This window comes from Neopsephotus bourkii, unplaced genomic scaffold (assembly GCF_033783945.1).
Source record: "Neopsephotus bourkii isolate Nb327-2 ecotype Australia unplaced genomic scaffold, CSIRO-AGI_Nbou_v1 NB_622, whole genome shotgun sequence".
In the NCBI taxonomy this organism is placed as follows: Eukaryota; Metazoa; Chordata; class Aves; order Psittaciformes; family Psittacidae; genus Neopsephotus; species Neopsephotus bourkii.
Genome location: NW_026901122.1, coordinates 114351 through 138684, shown reverse-complemented (window position 1 = coordinate 138684; position 24334 = coordinate 114351). Strand labels below are relative to the sequence as shown.

Here is a 24334-nt window from a genome sequence, read left to right as displayed (position 1 = left end):
CTGTCTTCCCAGCAGGGTGGAAGATAAAAGGATGAATACTCCAGATTCAGAAAGAATTTCTGATTTACATTCTTTCTCCATCAGATATAGGACTTAATCCTTCCTTTAGAGGTTTGGTTTTGTTGTGGTTTTTATTTTTCACTGACGTCAGAGGAAGTGATGCATATTCAAGGAATGCAGAATTGAGACCTGGTCATGACAGAACTGTTATAGTAAGAGCTGGCAGTAATACAGTTAAGATTGATTAAGAATTCACATTTGTTCAGTTTTCACATGCTTACAGTTTCACTGAATAGTAACTCTTCGGGCGTTTTCTGTTTCATATTTTTCACTAGCCATGCAAATACTAATCTGAACACTTCTTAATAAAGCATCAGTTAGTTAATCAGATTTTAAAAGTGTGCTTATTTTTTCATGTTTCTTTTGAAAATCATAAGATTTTAATTGAGTAGTTTTTAAAAGTTCTGAAATTCATGAAATGAACATTATAATATGATCTCTTTTTAGTCAGGAACTGCATAGTTTTGGGGTATGTAGGCTGGGTTTTAAATATTACAGGGTGTATCCTGGATGCCTCTGACCATTTAAGGGAATGTGATACAACTGTAAACACAAATGAACCACTTGAAATGTTAGAAAATGATGAATGTTTACTGATGAATCTGGCCATGAGTCTAACTTTTGTATGCTTTATATGCCTCCAAATAGGTAGAAATCCCTTGTTTGCTTTTTATGTACAATTGTCAGGATTAAAATTTCCTATGGAATTATCATGGTAAAGAAAGAGTATTACGAATAGGAGGTGGAAAAATTTAGTATGTGTCATGTCTATTCACCAAATAGATGGAAATTCAAAGTTAATAGCACAGTTAGAGGACAGCCAAGTAATTACAGTCAAATATCCAAATAGAGTGAATATCCATAGCTACAAAGATGCACAGATTATGTTCCAAAAAAAAAAAAATCCACTAAAATGCCATGCAAGGAATAAAACTTTGGAATAATTTATTTAAAAAATAGATGTATCTTAAGACTACAACCCCTATAATATTTTGGTCACCATTGCACATTTATTATAAAAGAGGTAAGGCCACTCAGCTTAATTATGTATATTCATTCCCATGTATGACCATATCCATTCCACAATAAATTTGGCCTCAGGTCCTTTGTGTAGAACAAGAGTAATGTTCTCCCTCTTTTCTCACACAGATGTTGGAGGGAAATAACATTCAAAATGTTACTTAAAAGGCAAGTGATAACTACATTGAAAAAAAGGAACTATACATTTCATTTAATTAGACATCTGAAGTTCCTATGCTGGAACATACCATGCTCAATTTAGACTACTTTTGACAATATAGGTATAATTTCTTCTGTTTTATGATTAAGCAGTCAATCCTTTTGGGACAAAAAGAAATTGTGTATGAACAGATAATTTTAAAGGAAAGCTTTTTTCCCTAGCCCACTTGCTTTGTATTCTATGAAATGAAATGTTACAAATACATAGTGATAGATTTTGTCTTAAAACAGCATTGTGGATCTGACATTTCAGCTGAATTCCTTTTTTTATTTTATAGTGAAGCACCTGAGTTACTCAATAAAGAAAAAGAATAAAATCCTCCAACAAAGGCAGAGGACTTGCATCCAGTGAAAAGGATGTATATTATCAAGTTTCTCTCATCCTTCTGAAGAAACTATCTGAGGAAGGTCGGGAAGCCTGTTCTTTGACCTTAGTGCTATGATAACGTATTTCCTTTAAACAGAGAAGAATTTTTGTCAAAATACAGAATTTAAAATTTTAAAAATACTATTTTTAGCCTTATGTTTTTCATAGACTTGTGGCATAATTACAGTTTTTATGATTTTAATTTGCCAGTTCAGTGAGATTGGTTGCTCCACAGGTATGCTTTTATAAATGGTTAATAATAGACAGGAAAAAATAGAAATAACTATTATCCAAGAGGTTTCTCTAGGGTTTTTTTATTATGTCTTGATTCTGCCAGAGCGTAAAAGAAAGAGTCTTTTCCACATTGTAAACTGAGCGGACCGTGAATACACTGTAGATTGAGTGGCTTGAACTTCTCATTAATTCCAGAAAAGACATTCAAGAAACAATACGTCCCTGATGGAAACATGTCAAATAAATTCTGTTATAAGAAACTTGTGAAAAATTCTGTCTGTTGATGAGGTGATTGTTGCTTAAGAGAGAATCAAGAACGTTTGGTTCTTGAAATCAAAAAGTATGCTTCTGTGTCTGTAAAAAGCTGTGCCAAAAGTAATCAACAGGACTTTTTATTTGACAAAGGTTTATCTAGTTCTTGGAAATGTCCTAGAAGGAAGAAGTATTCAGTTCTAGATGACTTCTCTGAGGGGTTAGCATTAATAATAGTTGCTTTAACATAGAATCATAGAATAGTTAGGGTTGGAAAGGACCTTAAGATCATCAAATTTCAATCCCCCTGCCATGGGCAGGGATACCTTCCACTAAACCACGTCACCCTAAGTTCCATCGAACATGGCCTTAAACACCACCAGGGATGGAGTATACACAACTTCCTTGGACAGCCCATTCCAGTGCCTCATCCCCCTCACAGTAAATAATTTCCTTCTTATATTGAATCTAAGCTTCCCCTGTTTAAGTTTTAATCTGTTACCCCTTGTCCTGTCACTACAATCCCTGATGAAGGGTCCCTCCCCAGAATCCCTATAGGCTCCCTTCAGATACTGAAAGGCTGCTGTGAGGTCTCCACGCAGCCTTCTCTTCTTTAGGCTGAACAGCCCAAACTTTCTCAGCCTATCTTCATGTGGGAGGTGCTCCAGTCCCCTGATCATCCTCGTGGCCCTCCTCTGGACTTGTTCCAGCAGTTGCAGGTCCTTTTTATGTTGAGAACACCAGAACTGCACACAATACTCCAGGTGAGGTCTCACGAGAGCAGAGTAGAGGGGCAGGATCACCTCCTTCGACCTGCTGGTCACACTCCCTTTGATGCAGCCCAGGATAAATTTGGCTTTCTGGGCTGCGAGCACACACTGCAGCTAACTCATGTTCATTTTCTCGTTGACCAGTACCCCCAAGTCCTTCTCTGCAGGGCTGCTCTGAATCTCTTCTTTGCCCAACCTGTAGCTGTGCCCGGGATTGCTCTGACCCAGGTGTAGGACCTTGCACTTCTCATGGTTAAAGTTCATAAGGTTGGCATCAGCCCACCTCACAAGCCTGTCAAGGTCCCTCTGGATGGCATTACTTTCCTCCAGCGTATCAACTGAACCACACAGCTTGGTGTCATCGGCAAACTTGCTGAGGGCGTACTCAATCCCACTGTCCATGTCACCGACAAAGACGGTGAACAAGACCGGTCCCAACACAAATCCCTGAGGGTCACCACTCATTACAGGTCTCCAGCTGGACACTGAGCCATTGACCACAACTCTTTGCGTGCGGCCATCCAGCCAGTTCTTTATCCACTGAGTGGTCCAATCCATCAAGTTGATGTCTCTCCAATTTAGAGACAAGGATGTCGTGTGGGACAGTGTTGAACACTTTGTACAAGTCCAGCTGCTCTACCCCTGTCCATCAGTTCTGTAGCCTCATCATAGAAGGCCACCCAACTGGTCAGGCAGGATTTCCCCTTAGTGAAGCCATGCTGGCTGTCACCAAGCACCTTGTTATTTTTCATGTGCTTTAGCATGCCTTCCAGGAGAATCTGCTTCAAGATTTTACCAGGCATGGAGGTGAGACTGACTGGTCTGTAGTTCCCAGCAGTGAGCAATTTTAGAACTATGTAAACTTGTTAGTGAAATCTGCAAGAATGCAGATGGTGACCTCAGTTATATCAGTATCAGAGACAATCTTTTTGAAAAGCCAGGAAGGAAAAGAATGAAAGGTGAAAAAAACAGAAGAAAAAAATAATAAAAATCAAGGGCATTGTCTTTCAAAAGGAAGCAGTAAAAGATTTCCCAAATTGTTCATTCTTCCTGTAATGGTTTCTGTACCATATGCTTTTTTTTAATCAGCAGCAGCTGATGTGTTTAGTAATAGTTTTTTTTTTAAGGGACTTGTCATAATATTTACCTTCTCTACAGCAACAGAAATAACTTCCAAGGCTGAAATGGCCACACTTACTAAAACTAGTGAAAACAAGAGGCATTTCCATGGTGAATGAATCTCTTGACACTACTATTTTGTGGGATAAATAACATTCAATGTATTATGCTTCATTTTCACTGAGGTATTTCTGTTTTTAGGCATATTGTTACCTAGAAATTAAGAATATACATATATAATATGTGGTACAGATTTCAAGAATGTGAGAAGTATGATCTCCAGAGTATTGAAATGAAAAGGAAAATGAGCATGCTATATTTATCAAGAACACACAAATTAAAATAACCATCTGTAAAGAGAGCTCCCACAATAAAAGAGTATTGTGGCTGAGGACGGTTCCTTACCTGTTTTCTTCTTCCACCTTTACTGCAATTTGGTAGCATCCTTAATTCAGTGTTCCTGATTGTCCTATCAGAATGAACACCAGAGTGTTCAGTATAAATGCCGATCTCCTTGGAAAGGAGATTAAAATTAAATTTTATTGATAAGTAATCACTGTGTACAGTGTTCCTGATAAAGTGAGAGTTTGCTTGAAGACAGTGCCAGAGACTGGCCTGTCTTCTGTGTCTGACTGAAGAAGTAGCCCAATTTGATTTAAATTATGTTAGCCAATGTGACTTTTGCTCTGCATTAATTTATATTTTTTTTTCTGTTGATTTTATTGCATTTTTTGGTTACAGCAGCAGTATGTACTGCTTACTTAAAATATACCCAAGGAGACATATGTACTGGAAATCTGAAATCAAATAGGGTATAGTTTATTACTCTTGTTCTATTGTTACACACACACAAAAAACATTATGTGCTCCTTAGTCAAAAGCTTTATAGCCATAAGTACCAACTAGTTCTGTCTTACATCTGACTCATAAAATAAACTCTCTTGTACATCTGTTGAGAATAATAATCCTGTTAGCTTGATGTAGAAAGTATAAAGAAGATAAATTAACAATTTACTTTAAGCTTTGTCTGTAATTATCTTTGGTTTGCATTTATATTTACGCAATACTGGATTGTAAAATTTTAATGGAATCTACCAGATAGACTGGAAGTGAGGATATTATAGTGGAGGGAACCTGCTTTTTTTAAGAGGAAAATAAAAAGAGAATAATTACTTATTGACTTCAATATGCTGTGGACCAAATTTTCATTGAATGGTTGGGCAAACAAGCACCTTCCATAATCATGTGCAAGACATAAGCATAGTCTGTCATTATTTACTGGAGCAAAGAATTCCAAGATACTGTTTCATTTCATAGGCTTAACTATAAAATCAGAAAATAGATCACAGCCTTTGCATAGCATTGAGAAAAATATGGCCTTATATAAGCACCATGAATCTAGTAAAGCATTTAGTCACAATGTCTCAAGATGTGTTCTGTTTAGATAGAAATCGTTGCTCTATAATGAAGTGCTGCTCTGAATACTACGTTTTCCCCCATTTACACACTTTAAGGGTTAAAAGCAGAGTGCTTATTTTACATGAAATGAACCTGGGCTTTTAAATCTCATCTGTAGCATGCAGCCTCCTTGTTGGTGAGCACCTGATGTCAGCAGTTTGAATGATGTCTGACACTAATTATGTGTCGTTCACAAGATTGCCAGGCAGGAGAGTCTGGGGGAATAAAAAGCTATTTGAAAGGTTTTCATATGAGGTCTTACTCTCAATTTTTTGAAAGCCCTTACATCTCTCACACAGCAGCACCCTGCTAATGCTGTTGAGGAAAGGAAAAGCTTTTAAAAAGACTATTAATTAATGTTTGCAATGTATTGTTCTTCTTTGAAAGCCATACAAAAAGAACAGCATTTAAATCTGTTCTTGTGATAAATGCAAAGCTGGGAAAAGATACTTTGTCCTTGTCATACCACCTGCCTTGATTCTGACACAGAAGAACGTACATGGTCAGCATACCACACCATTCAAAATCAATTGACAGGAAGGCATAAAACATTCTTAAATAATTAACTTGCCCTTTATCTGTTAGTAAACCTTTTCAAAATGCTACATGACTACTGGACAATTCAAAGATTTTATTTGGGGCCTTAATGTATATGCTACTCTGATTTATTTTTTCCTTGTTTTTTTATAGGAATACCATTTTCTCTATTTGCATATATACATTTCCTAAAATTCAGAAATGGCTTATATTTTCATCTAGAAAATATAAGTTCTTCAAAGTCTAGGATTTAAAACTTTATTTGTCATGCTTATGTTCAGCTTATGCTTACTAAAGTAAGCAAGTCAAATAGCTTGACAAAGCAATCTCAGGCAGTAACTGGCTGCTGTGAATGGGATCAGGTCAATGTCCGGATAGTACATCTTCATGAGACAGAGTCAACTTTTTATACTGTCTTCAAGCAGGCAGACTCATACCAGTTTGTATCATTCAGCACATGGGATATCAAATTATTTTACTGTCTTTCTGAAGACATAGAAGCGTACATGGAAACATCTTGGAGCCCTTTGCCTTTGCAGAGTCCCACTTGTTTCATTTTCTTCTCACATAAATATCAGTTCTTTGAGTGTTTTATCAAGCTGGTACTTCTACAGTCTGGCATGGAAGAAGGAAAAGGTAGAAAGATAGTACTGTATTTCTGGATTTATATTTTACTGGAAGAAAGTATTAAATTGTAAATGACAAGCACAGAATATTTAAAAATAGTTCAGTATTATTTATTAGTTATTTTTTTGAGGAATAGATCTTAAATATAGTTCAAACGTGGAATCATTGGTGGATAATGCTGTTTATAAGTCTTGTGCTGAATTTTGTCCATTGTTGATGGGGATCAGTTTGGAATGGAATATAAAATACCACTGGTGAAATGCCTGCTGTTCTGTGTTTGGTTTTATACAATATGATTAGGTTTCTCCAAGGCTTTTCATGTTTAAAATACATTTTTAACCTTATGTGGAGGGAGATAATCTACAATTATCTGACAGAAGGATGTAGTGAGGCGGGTGTTGGTCTCTTCTCCCAGGTAACAAGTGATGGGACAAGAGGAAACAGCCTCAAGTTGAGGAGGGGAGGTTCTGTCACTGAGGTATCCAGGTCTGTCATTAAGACTTTGCATGGATACAGGCTACCTCTTGATATACAGAAAGCCAGATGTTGCAATTTAATGGTTATAGGAAAGTTGATGGTTAGCAATGTCAGATATAAAAAGGTGAAACATCTCTGTCCCCATAACCTTAGAGGAAGACCAGACTGGGAACATGTAATGAAATGTATTCATTATAATGTCTGTAAATATGTCCCCACAAATGGCAACAGACTAGAGAAATGCTTATCCTTCACTTAAAAAATAAAATATGATCCTCCCCCAAATGCACTGATGCTGAAAAATATTTAAGAGTCCGTGTATAACTGATTAAAAATAAAAAAGATATTAAAAGCGTAAATGTGAAAGTATCAGAATATGACAGTAACATAATGTTGGATTAAATATCACTGTAATATTAAATACTGCCAAGGTGTCAATATTTCTTTAAGTATTTAATTTCATTTGTTTTGGTGTTAAAAAAAATTTCAAAGTAGATCTGAGAAAGAAGTGTTTATAGTGAGAAAGTGAATAATTTTTTTACGTATAAATTATTTGGGACTTAGTTAAGTGACTTGATAACAGAAAATACCTGGAAGTTATATTTTATGTTACCACATTAATAGAGAAGAAAAAGTCAAAAGAAAATGCACAGTTTGGATGCTGAAGCAAAACAAATTCAAATAGGAAAAAGTAATGATTTTTAATACCAGATAATACTAGGGGATAGCTGGATTAAGAGGAAGCTGTGCTGTCTTGTCATTGACTCTTAAAACAAAGACTAGATACTTTCCTGTGAATGGATGAGATCTCTGACAGATGTTTGCCAGAGCAGGGTCTTCAGTCTTTGTTACCCTGGTGATCAATTGAGAAATACAGAGCAGTTCCTTTTACAGTGAAAAATGACTGATTTCTTAAACACTTGACTACTGAAGATCTTCTATTAACATTGAAGTATAGACACAGAACCATGTTGTTCTTACAGTGTAAGGGTCTAAATATATTTTGTAATCAAGGTTTTCATCTAATTCCCAACAGGGCTCAGAAGTGTGTGGTGCATCCAACAGGGCTCTATATGCTGCACAGATTATTTTATATAAATCTATGTAATTATATTGTAATTTCACAGGATTGTTGCCCAGTACACGGGACATGGTGTCTGACTATAGAAGGCTGAACAGCACACCCATGAAAACATGAGTGTTTTAAAATACTACTTCTGCTTTTTATCGACATGCTTAACCTTTCACTGTAAATACATTTTGTCTTATTTTTGACAATTATTATTATAAAAAAGAAAAGTGAATATGGATGTGGACACTCTAATTAATATGTTTTGAAAAAATCCTTCCAAGTTTAGGAACTCAAGAGAGGAAATTTTCTTTATGACCTACTTTGCAGTTTCGGGTTTTATGCCACTGTAAAAATAACAGCTCCATAACTATAATTTCTGTATTGCAGTTTAGGAAAACATTATATAATTAATTCTACATAATACTACCCCAAAATATGGTGGAATTGGGAGTACATTTAGAAATGTTAAGCTTCAGATTGCCATGCATGCCATGTACTGAAGGGACTCTTTGTAATGAAGGTGTTGCATTCTCCTCTTTTACTACATAAAAACTATGAAGAATTCCATTTCAACTACCATCTATCTGGCTTTTTTCCGCCATAGGTAATCATGTCTTGTCTAGAATATTTTGTTGAAATCTGGTTATCAGGAAAGAATGCATGTTTTGCATTTTTGAAAATAATGTCTTTTCATTTATTTTCATTTATTTTGTTTTAAGCACTGAAGACTCCTAAGGCTTCAGAAAGTCCGGCTTTTAATGTAACATTCCTTAACTGTTGTGTTATGATGGCCTTTTTAATGTTACAGGCTTGCAGTTTCTGTGTTTTGCTAGAATGACCTCTTCTGCAATACACAATTTGATAGTTGAGATGTTACAATTTATTTCATACTTGCATACAGCCTAGTTACTGTCATTAAAATGGCCGATTGTTCTTTTATGAAGAAATAACAACTTATCCACATAAGATGGGCTAATCAGTAGGTTTCTTTGTTATTTTAGCATAGCTGCTCTTAAATGGTTTTATTTTCCTAAGGCCATTTTTTATATCAGTCTTTCAGCACCGTGGTATTTATGCTTTCTCTGCTCTTTATTTTTTCCTAATAAAACAGGGAATTTTTATTCAGGCAGTTGTAAGAGATGTCTGTCTAAAGTTTTATTTATTTATCCTGGAATATTTTCTAATAATATTTTCCTAAAAGTAAAAAAATGGTTACACTTGCAACAATGTTTTGCTTGTGCACTAAACCTTCATAAAGGCAACACTCTATGTACAAGCATAAATTAATAATCAGTGATTGAAACTGGTCTATCTGAAAGGCAGTGTAGGTTTGCTTTGGTTAAAGGGATTAGATATAAATAAATATGCTTTGTGGGTTGAGAAATTTTCTGAACTTGATGTATGTGAGAGATGAAATTGCACTTATGATATACTTGGGGGTTCTTCATCCCCTTTTTCAATCTTAATTTCTTAAGCTTAATATTAATATTGCTACTTTATATATTCATACAGGTATGTGTGTATTACACTTTATTCTTCAAATTTGTAACTCTCTCTTACATTAATTAAAAAGCTACGGTACTTAAGTAATGAAAGATTTATATCCTTTTTCCCCTCTTTTTTGAGTGTGTTGCAGTTCTGCATAAAAGCCATGCTAATTTTAATCAGAATTCTGTCTGTGCTTTTGTAAACATACACGCACTGAATAATACCTGATAAAGTTTATTTGTATTATTCAATCATCAGTGAAAAATGGTGTGTTTCTTTTCCAGTGAGTAAAATGTATAGGTAGAGAAATGGTGGAAAAATTTTTGTTAGCATTAGAAATGTTTGACATCTCTGTTAATGCACTATTATTTTATGCAGGTGTACAAGATCTGCAAAATAGCATGTTATACAGTACATGTTTTAGATGTTGCACAGTAGAATATGCAGCAGCTAAAACTGATGGGATTAACTGATCTCAACTGATTGAATGAAAAAAGCCTATACTTATAATTAATATTCATAAATATTCAAGTCTAATTGAAAACAAAGATCTATAAAAAATGCTGGTGTCAGATAGAATTGATGGTTTTTATTTTCCCTTAGGATAAAGTATACTATGGGAACATAACAGACGAAGAACAGGTTTTCGGCTTGTATAAACATTGGCAAAAAAATGACAAATAGAAAAGAATTTATATTCTTTCTTTCCTATTTCCAAGATATATATATATTTAAATATTTCAGAAATCATTTCATTTTTTGAATTATCATCAGCAAGGTAGAGCAGACTGACATTTCTCTGCATGATTTTTTTGTTGCTTAGTAGGTTGGAGTGCCTCCTGAGAGATGCAGCTCAGTTGCTAATTTCATCAAGCCTAGACCTGAGATAAAGGTAGCTAGCACAGGACTTGGGAACCTCACAGTGACCATTTTGCTTTCTGTCTGCTACTGGGCAAATCAGCTAGGGCTGTGTTTCCCAGAGAGACTGAGAAGTGCGTCTCTCTGAGCTGACCAGACTCTTTGGGTCTCAGTGTCCCATGTGTAAATTAGGATTGGGATGTGGTTTCCTCATTCAGTCATGTGCAGGAAGGATAAATACATTCTTATGGTCTAAATGGTTCAAAGCCTGCAGTAATACCCACACTGAGAAGCCATGTTTTCTCATCTCTGGAGGGTCACATAGCAGGCTGGAGGTTTCTGAAAGCCCTTTCAGCCTGTTGTTCTTGTTGTTCTTGTGCTTACTGTTGCAGCCTGCTGAGTGTGTTTTTTCTTTCTCTTTTATAGTTTGAGGGATGCAAGAAAGCCTTTTCCAGACTAGAAAATCTCAAGATTCACTTAAGGAGCCATACAGGTGAAAAGCCGTACCTTTGTCAACACCCTGGCTGCCAGAAAGCATTCAGCAACTCCAGTGACCGTGCCAAGCACCAGAGGACACACGTGGACACTGTAAGGAAGCAGAAGTCACATTGCAGTCTCCTGTGCATTAGACCATGTGCTCCTTTCATCCAGCTTGGTGTCAGTAGATAGCCCATAACCTTAGAGATAGGAGGGAGAAGTGTCTGGTGAGGCAGTTTAAGGTGTTTCAGAAGCATGGATGAAGATGGGCCAAACTAGTTGATAAAAGGGCTGCAGCTCCACAGGTTTTGCCTCAGCTAAAAGCAATAACTGTCTCCCACTTGAATGGTCTTTAGGGAACCTGAAGTCACTATGAAAAGACAGAAGCCGTCTGTGATAATAATGGTTATTCTCTGGCAAAAACTCAGTTGAACTTGAGGTTGGGGCATGTACCAGAAAAGTCAAGAGAGGAAGAATAATTTTGTAAATCTAAAAATTTCATTCCAACAAAGTGCTGCGTATGAATTTGAATCCCAGCTGAGATTAGTTTAAAACATTTTGTTTCATAACAAAGATGATGTTTTGTCAGAGACAAGCAGTTTCCAAAGGCCAGAAGTCCAGAAACAAAATGAGAACAATGCCATTTGAATTAAATGGCAGTCACAAAACTTAAATGATAAATTTCAAATAGTCAATAGTATGGCTGGTAAGTTAATCATTTGTACAGGTGTTTACGGAAATGCTTTTGTGAAACATAAACATCTAAATTGCAAAATAGCTGATTTCAGCAAACCGTTGGACCTGAAGTTCATTTAACACTATGTATTGTGAACCTACAAGTCTTCAGGGAATACAGATGGGTTAGAACAGGCAGAAGGAGATACTTCCAAAGATTTAGATTTATTTGGTGAGTTAGGTGTGTTGGGTATTAAAAAAAATACAAGGATATCTGGAATCTTTCTAAAATGACTTTTTTTTTAGAAAACGTGAGCTAAAGGAGTTTGTCTTGTACTTCACATTAAAATTTGTATTTTTGTATGTAGTATTTTTGAAACTTCAGTCTTCAGTGCTTGCTTTGGTTTTTGCTTCCTCTTTGTAATGTAGTGAACTAACACTTTTTCTTGTTTTTCTCTTCTGAAGCAGATTCTTCTATAATCCTAAACAGTCTCTCTGGGCCTTTACTGCACTTTCTTTACCTGATTCTCTAAAGAGTGTAATTTCTGGTTAAGTCAAAGATTGCTCTGAGGGTGGAAGAATTGTGAGTATAACTAGCAATATTTATTGTACTGATTACCAAAAAAAGGTAACAATAACAGGTGCCATAATGAAAGCTTTCCTTTTGTCTTTCTTATAAGCCTTACTTTCCTCCTTTTCCTTTCTAATAAATTACTGAGCATTCTGCTTATAATAATGTACAACATTTGTGTTCTGTAATAATGTGGTTTGCAGCATCCCAAGTTTCAAAAAGACTTATCTGGAATTAAAATAATTCGTGATATAACAGCTGTTTTATCCTTTTTTCTTTTTGACCTAGAAACCTTATGCATGTCAGATTCCAGGATGTACAAAACGATACACAGATCCAAGTTCTCTGAGAAAGCATGTGAAAGCCCATTCTTCCAAAGACCAACAAGTGAGGAAAAAGGTAAATTTTCTACTGTGTTGACTGCTGTAAGGCTTATGTGGAGAAGTCAGTGTTTTAGCATTAGCTGTTTCAATGCATCTTCAAGTACCTGTGCTGACATCAGGCTGTTATTAGAAAAACTGTTAATGGGAAGTTTCATATGGGTTTCATATAAATGATATTGACTTAATGAGGCTGCATGCTTTACTGCTTTTTATTTTCTGATGTGGTGATTAACCACTGAAGATACATAATGAGGCGACTAAAAGACATTTTTTGAAAACTCTTTTTTTTTTTAAAGTTTTTCAAGTTCTGCTAATCTGTAAATGCACAGTAATACAAAATCCAGCTTACATAGCCAGTCTCAGATGGAAGGATGGATTCTGAGGATAAGATGGGCCGTATTTGAGATTAAGGTGGAAATTACATTTACGTGTACCAGACACTTCCAAATACCAAGACATTTCACAACACTGGTTCCCTGTGGATGTCAAGTCCAAGAGTCAGCAGTTGTTTATGTGTAAGCACATCTTTTAAGAGCTGAGCTGTGACCTAAGGGAATGATTTCTTTTCCTGAGCATTTTTCATCATAACTCCTATTAATCACTGGCAATATTTCCTTAGATCATTGAGAATAAAAATGGAAGCTTTCACTTTAAAGGAAATTGGTCCTGATAAAAGGGAAACATGCATGGACTGGTTTAGGGATAGACAAAACTTTGAAACGGAGCCCTATGTAAAACAAGTTACAGTTCAGAAGTTTTAAAATTAAGTGCACAACCATTCATAGAAAGTTGCCAGAAACTGTTTTGTGCAGCATTGGAAGTACTATGTGGCAAGTTTTAAGGCTGCAGTATACAAATTGAAAGAGTACATTTTGATTCAGTGGTCTATTGAAGCAGGACATGGCAGCAGAGACTCCATGTCAGCCTCTGAGGAACTGCACTGCAGTAATCTTGAGGAATTTCTTTTAAACTCATGAATGCCAACTTCTGTATCAGAGACGAGGTAATGGAGCATCAATTTTCACCTTATAAGCAGTGCTTTGTCTCCCTTGCTTCTGTGCACAATTACCAGAGGCAGGACTACCAAAGGAGGTCTGCGAGCTCTGTCCTGCATATCTGAGAAGGGCAGCTCAGCTACCCAGACCCTTGTCTTTTACAGGCATGTAGACTAAATGCCAATCAAGACTATTCTGAAAAATTTGTGTGTGATGTGTCAGCTAAAACTGACATAAATGGACCTGAATATAGCTGTTCAGCTGCACTGTAACATTACTGTCTTTGAAACTGAAATAATGTGTTATCTCCCTTCTATCATTATGCCAGATTGCAATACTCTGTGGGATTTTCCTTCCTGCATTTTATTCACTATTCCACTTTGCTTATTTTCCATTCCTTATGTGCCAGACCTGGCTTTTTTTACTCCTTGCTTGACTCTCTATGGTCACATTCTAAACTTAAAATTGCTTATTTCTCATTCCTGTTTGATAAGGATTTATTTATGTGCATTGATCACCTGTGATACATTGATATATGGAAGGGTAAATAAGCCAAACCACCACAAAAAGAAAAATTGCGGCTTCTATCAAGCCAGATACTTAAAGCGTGGATAGTTTGCAATGAGCAATGTTTACAAGGTACACCATGGTTACTGAACCTTTAAGAACTTAAAATTGCTAACTAACATCATGTTTTGGTATTTGAAATATTTCCTGGTAGTAATAATAAGTAAGAAACAATAAACCTTTTACTACAAAATTAAAGTTATTTATGGTTTTAATTAAAAGTGAAAATTGGCTTAATGTCAAAAGGGTCTTTACAAAAATGTGAATTCATCAAAAATAACCATAAAAATTCCAAGGTGATAAAGGCACCGTGGAGTAATACTTCCAGCCCTAGGGATCTATTCTGTTGAAAAGAATAAAACCCTTTGCTGTCACACCCCGTTAGTCATGGATTCATTTAATATATCATGCCTGACTGCTTTTAATCCTCCTTTTAACCTCCCCCAACACACTAAGTGACATTATTGTGGTGTCTTAAGTTGCTGGCTCTCCAAGACTGTACCTGCAAATGAGTCTTTTATGTAGCGGAGTCTTAAAATAGAAGGATGAAGTATATTCATAACAGTGGAATTAACTACTTGCTGTGCTAAACTTTACATTCAGCCCAGATTTTTCTACACCTGTCTTCCAAGATTTCCTTGGCCCTCTAAGATGGGGCCAGATTATGCAATGTGGTATAGATAAATTTCCATCTCTGAATTATTTTAAACAACTATTCTTTATGGCTTACCATGTGAGGCAAAAATGCCTTTTCTCTAAATCTTGTAAGGCAGCTGGTGTTCCCCTTCTCCTTGCAAACTCCAGCTTTTGGCCATCCACCAAATAACTGGGAATTGCTCCAGGTAATGGGATGAAAATCGTATAACCAAGAAGATGATGGCACAAATATATTTAACGCAAGCAATTTAGTGGATAGTACAATAAAATTTCATTTACATTTCAGAGGAAAGGAGGAGAGTAAGGAGCACTATGCCTGCATTAATTATCACTTGTAAAATTCTTCATAAACAGGAGGGAAAATATGTACACAAATACCACACACCTGGGAACAGATGCTCAAAATGTCTAGCAAAACATTTTAGGCATAATCTCTATGCATCACAATGTTCAGGATGTATTTTAAGGTAATTTAGTGTGATAAAAAGCAGTACTTCCTGTTTTATTTTAAAAAGTAAAAAAATGCTCTCTGTGCCTGGATTTCAACACCCCTTCAGCAATATAGGTGGATCTCCTGAGCAGGGAGCTCAGTGGTCAAAAAATAAGCCGCACCCAAAACGAGAGCATAAAGTGATGCTAAGAGAAATGCTAGTGCACAACATGCCATGGGGCTACAATATCTTTTGAAATCTGTCTTCTTCTTATTCATCTCCTCCTTTCAGTTTTGAAAGAGCAACAAACTTAGATTTCTCGTAAGTTGAACAGTTACCATGTGGCATTTAATAACTGAACGTAATAATGGAAGGTAAGAGCCATGCAGGATTCAAAGAGAACCGGTTATTTCTGTGGGTAATGGGACAGAGTTAAAAAATAAAGGTGAGTTTTGCAAGGGATATTTTGGTGTTTGAAGGTCATGCTTCAGAATAGAAGTCAGCATCAAGCGAAATAGACTGTGGAAATGTGTGGTTCTCCTGTACTGCTTATTTGCAGCTTCTCACTCTTTCTCCTGAAATGCCAGCTGCTAATGGACGCAGTGTATATAACTGTAAGCACTCTGGATGGGCCTTGGGCCTGGTCTAGAATAAGCATCTGCTTCTGAACTTACTCTAAAATAACCTTCAGGATGCCTACCCTTAATTTATGTGTTCTGCTTTTTTCTTTCTCTTGTTCAGCTTTTATAATCCTTTTCTCTTTCAGTTTTCTTTCTTATTCTGTCCTCCACCTTCATAGCTTTGTGTCTTTGGGATATGCAGCCCGAATTGAACATATGTAGGTGGTTGACATGCGTATGCTATGATAAAACCAATCCCAGGACTTTCTTCCAGTCCAGATACTCCTATATTCTCTCATCTTTCACCCTGTTTCTTTCCTTCATTTTTTCCATGTGAAGAGTTCAACTAAATTTTCCATTAGAAATTATATTGGAACATACAAGCAGCTTTAATAAGGAAAGCTACAGTTGAGAGCTTTGCTTTGGTATCTTCAACAGGGCTCAGTAATTTTGTTCCTCGAATCATCTTGTAGAATCTCTGACTAGTCAAAAATGCACTACTTGACACAAATAAGCTTATTTTCAGTTGTTTACACTTTGTGTTTTCAGTAAACAGATTTTTTCATCTGTGAATTGACAATATGGTTTTGAAAAAATTAATCCATAGTTTTAGTTTGTATGTATTTTTATTAAAGTTAGTGAAGACATAATTATATAATGCATTTTTAACAAAATTCAGAGCCTGCACTATTACATACTCAGTGATTTGAACGCAATATACAAGACAAATATTGGCATTGTGCTTTTCATCAAGATTGATTTGTTGTGCAAGCTAGCACACAGCCTTGTACAAGTATAAGAACATTGCCTTTTTCACATACCATGAAAACCATTTGCTATTTCTACAGGAGTCTTGCTGAAGGAATCTGTATTTGTAAATCTAAAGAAAATATTTAAGTATTATATTGAAAGTTATGCAAGCGCCTTGTTGTTTTTCATGTGCTTTAGCATGCATCCCAGGAGAATCTGCTCCAAGATTTTGCCAGGCGCAGAGTTGTGACTGACTGGTCTGTAATTCCCTGGGTCATCCGTTTTCCCCTTCTTGAAAATGGGGGTTATATTTCCCTTTTTCCAGTCATCAGGAACTTCACCTGACTGCCATGATTTTTAAAATATGGTGGAGAAAATGATTGTTTCCATTTAATTAAAGGAAAGCGTAATGGATAAGGACACAATTGGTTAGCTCCATCTCTGTGGAGAAAATGAAAAGATAATTCCTTTGCAGGAATTCAGATAAAGAAGACTAGAAGGGAATGTAAAACTCTTAGTCTGGGCCTTGAACTGAAAGACAGTTTATACCAACTAATATCATCTGTCAGCTGCCCAGTCTTTGATTCTTTGGCAGTTTTAGCAGTGCCCAGACTATGTCTTTGATCTTGTTGTGTAAGTTAGTTATGGATCAGATACATTATACAGATGAGCTTTTAAATATTGAATGTTTACTTGACAATTGCCTCTGAAAGCTCTCTGTCTCCTGGATACCTACATCATCTTAGCTGAATCAAACAGCTCTGGAGGAAACCATGCATGGATTCAGACGACAAGATAGCTTAACACCTCCTAGGTCTCCACTGGATTTTTCAATACTATACAGAGAGGCATAGATCAGCTAAAGCATGCAGTGTTTAGTCTTAATTATATTTTGTTCCTTGTTTATGTATTTGCTTTGTACTTAGTCTAACACAATTGTGCTTGTGTCTATTTTCCTGTCTTCTTCCAGGACACAATTTTTGTATTGTCTCTGCCAGAAAGCAAGTAGCATGGAGTCATTGTTTTGGGAGAGGCAGTGCAAAGGATATTTCTGAAAACTGTCTACAGCTTGTAGAGGTTTTTTTAATTGTAGTGTATATGGCACATCTACTAAATTACTAAGGAATGAAGGACACAGTGAAACCTCAGGAGACAAGGGATATGTGCACAGACTTCCAGCTTGGTTCATTTCTGCCTAATAATTTTGCTTTTGACACAGATTGATCAATTGTAAGATCATGGCTAAACAGTGGCTTTTGTGGAGTTATCAAAGCATTCTCCCAGTGAAAATGGGCTCTTCCAGGATTTGTTCCTATGATATGTGACAGACTCAGGTGTGCTGAGGAGGAATAAAATACAGGCAGTTCTACTTTGGATTGTAGTAGAGCCTAGTAGAGAACAACAGTTCACACTAGATGCGGAGCATATTAGAAATAATGAAATAAGGATATGGATTGTCTGGCCAAAGGAATTCCTGGAATTGCATTGCAGAGTGGTGGCCTCTACTGACCTTGATCACAGTTCCCATCTGAACTGAAGGGGCTGTACTGAACTCACTTTGCACAGCTCAAAATGATCCTGCATATACTGCTCTTCTGTGACTGTGCAACCCCTGTATTGACAAAAAGGGGATATAAAATCTTTACCTTCAGAGGCAGACCTCAATAACTGAATTGTCCTGAATCCTAATCATTTTATATCCCTTTTCTGACAGTTTACCACTTCTCAGAGCCCTGTTATGTATAATGTATATAAACCTGTCCATCTTACCATAAAAACATTAAGAGAAATGAGAAATAAACATGCTTAAAGACATGATATCCTCTATTGAACATTATTTCTCTGAAAATAAGATATACAAGTGTTTTCATTACAGGTTAACATGGAGTTTTCTGTAAAGCTTTGAAAGATTGTCTACCTTTGTATGTGAGTTATGTCAGCAAATATGTTACTCCCTCAGCAAAACAATACAGAGCTCTTGCTTCTTATAGGGCTGGTCATTTCTTGATTATTCATTATTTACATTGTTTTACAGTAGAAGCAGGCTTTTTTATTGTGACATGTTGATTTTACTGCACAATTGACGAGGCTACAAGTTTCTTTATAGGTTTTGAAATAAACACAATTTTACATCACCATTTAGATTTAGTGGAGAACATGAATAGTAAACAATGTCTGGTGATTTTCTTTAGCTAGTATCTTTGGTTTATTTAATTTCACAACACTTATTTCCATTTTATCCTTTCATTTCTCAGTATTGGAGAATCCAGAAACGTAATGCTTGATGTGTTACTCACAGGAAATAAATTAACTTCTTTTTATTTTTCTAACTCAGAATGTTCAAGTCCTAAGGAAAGAGGAATCCAAGGAGGTTTAGAGCATTACATCATTGGTATTTCAGCAGGTTATTTGGGCACTAATCCGGTTACTGGTGACATTGTCCATTATGTGACTATATAAATCTGGAGAAATTGCTCTGTTTATGAACACCTGCCTCGTGGGGAGTAAACTGCCAGGTTCTGCATTATGAACTTCATTATCTGCCCAGTTTGCTTCTGTATCTTTCAGGTTTCACTTGCCCTTATTAAAACTCTTTGTTAAGATCTCACTGTTAAAATAGCAAAAGAGAGAATTGATTGAAAGGGAAGCAAATCTATTTTTTTGCTTTGAAAGCAGTTGAACATAAGGATATTTTCCATCATTTGTTCTTTATGGAGACCATTTAAGAGATGTCACTAATGCAAAAAGAAGTGCATTCGGGGGCTAAGGGTCAGTGAGCAGTGCCCATGGCAACTAAGAAACTATTCTGCAGAAAAAAAATGCAGTAAAGAGCAAGTGTTTTAATCCCCAACTTTAATCCCTTTACTTCCTGTTTTCAAGATGAAATATAAATCAGGCACCAGGACGTGGAGCAATTTTTCCTGAAAGGGATGTTGGCAAAAAGGGATTAGGAATGGCAGCAGTGTTTAAAGAATTTAATCATACAATTTGTTGGAAAACTTTTGAGACTACAAATGACCAGTTCTTTTGAGCGTGGTCAGTGAGAAACAGGAAAACAGACCCTGAAAGCAATGGAGGACTGACTTATTGGATCTCACCCCCCATCCAGCTGCTGCATGAGGCATTTCTTACAAGGAAACTTCATCATCGGGGATATGCTTTGCCAGGGGTGAATGTAGAGGAAACAACAAAACCCTCCTTATGATTTTCAGGGTGCTATTGCAGTTATAATCAAGAGATTGTTGGTACAGTCTGATATTTAACATTTGCTTTTTCACATCATGACTCCTCCCTGCACTTGGTTTCTGCCCTGAGTTTGTACTCCTATGAGCTTTGGCAGTGTGATGTATTGAAAAGTCACCCTTGTTACCTTTACACATTGCAAAAAAAAAAAAAAAAAAAAAAAAAATGAGAATCCATATAATCTCAAAACTCTGTAAAAAGCTGTCACTGTGTGCCCAAAGTGTTTTACGTTCTTCTGGTTCACTTTTAGTAGCAGACACTATCATTTTCTCCATTTGTGTGTCTTTACTTCCCTGCCACAGCATATACATGAAAGTAGGCTTGAGCAAGCAGGAATTCTTCTTTCTTTAGGGGCCTGATTGACAGAGTCCATTGGGAGGCAGCCCTGAAGGGCAAAGGTGTCCAGGAAGGCTGGACATTCTTCAAGAAGGAAAACTTAAAGGTTCAGGAGCAGGCCATTCCCATGTGCAAGAAGATGAGCTTGTGGCTAAGAAGACCAGCCCAGCTGAATAGAGACCTTTGGCTGGAACTCAGGGAAAAAAGAACCAGTTTATTACTCTTTTATTACTTTGGAAGAAGGGGCAGCCAACTCAAGAGGCCTACAAGGATGTTGTAAGGTTAGGCAGGGACAAAACGAGAAGTGCCAAAGTCCAGTCAAATTTAATTTGGCTACTGCAGTAAAAAACAATAAAAATGTTTCTATAAATACGCTAACAACAATAGGAGGTCTACTGAGAATCTCCATCATTTATTGGATGTGGGGTGAAACAGTGACAAAGGATGAGGAGAAAAGCCTTTGCCACAGTCTTTAACAGTAAGACAAATTGTTCTCCAGGTACCCAATACCCTGAGCAGAAAGACAGGGAGGAAAACACAGATCCCATAATCCAAGGAGAAACGGACAATGACCTCCTCCACCACCAACACACATACAAGTCTATGGGGCTGGATGGAATCTGCCCAAGGGTACTGAGGGAGGTGGCAGAATTCTTTCATATTAGATACCATAGAAATTTAAAGTCAAATAATGCTCATTAATAATGTAACTGATAAGGATTTGAATGTGGATATATCTAGCATTTATTTTCACATACACTTAATGTCATGAAAAAGCCATGTTACTAGTGATAGCAATAAAACCAGAATAAGGTATTATCTATACAAGTAGCCCTTGTTCTGAGTATAGTATTGTTAAGCATCTGAAAGAGTTTCCTCCTTCAGATTCAAAAAATGCCTGCTGTAATGGAATATTATTAACCAGTATTTAAAAGAGAAGAATTCTGCCTGCTTGTGTTCTGTTTCTTTCTTCAACCCCTCACCATTTCTTCATTATAATTTTTTGGTGTCTTAAGGATTTGTGTGATTTATTTTCTTTTTCCATTTTTTTTTCCCCTTTTTGTCTCCTGTGTTTCAGTTGCAATCAAGCTCAGAGCTTGGCCTGGATATCTTGAATGATTGCCTTGCAGTCCAGCCCCTCCAGTCAGCCCCATCGCCACATGATGCTGCAGATAATACTATGGGACACTCCCCAGGGCTCGCTCACGATATTTACCCAGGTATAGAAAAAGACAAATAAACAGCCTGCTATGTTATTGTTCACTGAAGATTAGGGATGGCTTTGCAGAATCGGATGCACTCTAAAATCTGTATCTATCTCATTAGAAGGATAGAATCTCTCATATAATATGAAAAGATTTTTAACAGATTTTTAACAGGTTTTTTTCAAAGGAGGCAGGACAGATCATATTTTACCATTAAAAGACCAACTGGAAAGAAAAGCAGTATTTTTGCTCTGTAGGCATTTGACTTGTGCTAGCAGTTTACTTCTACCATTCCTTGTAGACATCTTGAATTCATTAAGCTTCATTGAAAAATTGAAGTATTTTTCCTTTTCCTTATTCATGTATCACGTAACAGTTTTCAAATACATCTACAGTAATGAACTTAAATGTCGCATCATGAGCTCTCATATTATAGCTATAAATATACCAATAAACATGTTTGTGCTTTAAAGGTGATAATCCTATTTTTTTGTTTAAGTATCTAGATTTTCGTATTAAAATATGTAACACTGTCATACCTGTCTAAATGTACAATTGTTTCCCTACTTCAGCTAAATTTGAAATATTTGGTAAGTTATGAGTGATAACATCTCAAAACTTAGGACAGTGATGGGTAGGATGTTGCCATTTTTTAATGCAGTATTTTAGTAGCTGTAAAAACATCTGGTTTTAATTTTCAGGCAGAATACATCTTCTAGTAGTTCAAGTTTCAATAGAGAAACAGATGTAGGAAGTGAAAGAATTATCTGAATGTTATGTGCAGTGCTGAAAATGACATTATAGGAAGTGGCCACATTAATAAGTGACTTTATTTTACCGTGACTTTATTTTACCGTGAGGCAGTAAAACTATCAGTTCTATGATACATTTTGTCAAGACTGTTGGGAGCTACACACTAGTTGTTGATGATCATAGAATCATAGAGTAATTAGGGTTGGAAGGGACCTTAAGATCATCGACCTTGCACTAAACCATGTCACCCAAGACTCTGTCCAACTTGGCCTTGAGCACTGTCAGGTATGGAGCATTCACAATTTCCTTGGGCAATCCATTCCAGTGCCTCATCACCCTTACAGTAAAGAACTTCTTCCTTATAGCTAACCTATACTTCCCGTTTAAGTTTAAACCCATTACCTCTTGTACTATCACTACAGTTCCTAATGAAGAGTCCTTCTGCAGCATCCATGTGGGCCCCCTTCAGATACTGGAAGGCTGCTATGAGGTCTCCACGCAGCCTTCTCTTCTTCAGGCTGAACAGCCCCAACCTTCTCATCCTGTCTTCATATGGGAGATTCTTCAGCTCCCTGATCATCCTCGTGGCCCTCCTCTGGACTTGTTCCAACAGTTCCATGTCCTTTTTATGTTGAGGACACCAGAACTGCACACAATACTCCAAGTGGGGTCTCACAAGAGCAGAGTAGGGGGGCAAGATAACCTCCTTCGACCTGCTGGTCACACTCCTTTTGATGCAGCCCAGGGTACGATTGGCTTTCTGGGCTGCGAGCGCACACTGAAGCTGGCTCATGTTCATTTTCTCATGGACCAACACCCCCAAGTCCTTTTCCACAGGGCTGCTCGAAATCTCTTCTCTGCCCAACAGGATTTGAGCTAGGTGGAGACAGTGTGTCCAATGAGCTAAGACCAGGTTTTCATAAGTTGAGGACATTCTCAGAGATTTTCACTGGAATCTGTTGAGCACTCAGCTCTTTTACTCATGTAGTAGTAATAGTCTCAAGATTGAGTCTGAGTTTTCAAGTAGCCTTAAGACTGAGACTGAGCTTTCAGTCTCAGACTCCTGATGCTTGGTCAGTCCAAACCGGTCCAGACAGCTCGAACAAACTGCTGCCCCATGAACTTTCAGGATCCTAGGCCAAATAAAACTATTGCCTCCAGGCACCCCTTAGCTGCTAGTGTCTGCAGTCATGATGCCCAATTGACAGCTTCTGAGACTGTGGCCTTATTTTTTGTCATTCATCAAAGCATCATGCTTTGTCTTTCAATTAAGCACTACAAACTATGGACATTCTTTGATACAATAATTTATAGTGGCTTATTTTTTTTCTTACTTGACATTGATTCCTATAGTTCAGCAATTCTTATAGTATTAATCAACGTACTTTTATCAGCATTAATTTCTTGGTAAGTAATAAACTTCTTTCCCTTACATGTGTTCACAGTTATCTGTAACCTGGCAAATTTCTTGTAATTTTATTCACTTGTGTAGGTTCACTTCAGTTACTGTGGGTATTATGTCAGGTATAGATGAATTCATGTCACTTCATTTTGACAGCCACCCAATTCAGTTGAAATGAATTGTTTCATTAACTACTCATCAGGGCTGCTACATAATAATATATTATGTGAATATGTGAGATAACTCCAACAGGGAGGGAATTATTTTACTGAAATGGCAACATGAAAATTATTCATGCCCCAAGAGAAGACAAAAGCAAAATATATGAAAGCTTATGTGTCCTGCCTTAGAGAAGGTACCCTTCAGACTTCTCTGAAAACAGTATTTTTCCTAAATATAAAGAAAAACTTTGGGACTTCTCTAGAAAATAAAATTTTTGCTGGGGACTGCTTTTTGGTTTGTTTTTTGTTTGTTTGTTTGTTTTTTTTTGCTGGGGACTGTTATAAACAGCATATTAGCTGAAATTTGTGTGTGTTACTTTTCAAGTAGAAAAAGGAACAGATTTCCATTGCCATTAATCAGACTTTTCTCACTTGAAGGTTACTTTTCTTATCATTTGTGCACATTTAAAGCAAAGGTATGTTTTCTGCTTTCCCAAGAGATTTACAGAATAAATGTTTGAAAGCAAACTATTAGAAAAATGTATGATAA

General features: G+C 36.6%; 1 protein-coding gene across 5 annotated transcripts in view; it reads left to right on the top strand.

Moving 5' to 3' along the window:
* Positions 1-24334, top strand: part of GLIS3 (GLIS family zinc finger 3) — a 155044-nt gene that overhangs the window by 101428 nt on the left and 29282 nt on the right. For all 5 annotated transcript variants that reach the window (XM_061352158.1, XM_061352156.1, XM_061352155.1 and 2 more), the window contains 3 exons: positions 10985-11146; positions 12570-12680; positions 21342-21483. In XM_061352158.1, the coding sequence (XP_061208142.1) occupies positions 10985-11146; positions 12570-12680; positions 21342-21483 (415 nt within the window). The remainder of the gene's footprint in view (positions 1-10984; positions 11147-12569; positions 12681-21341; positions 21484-24334) is intronic.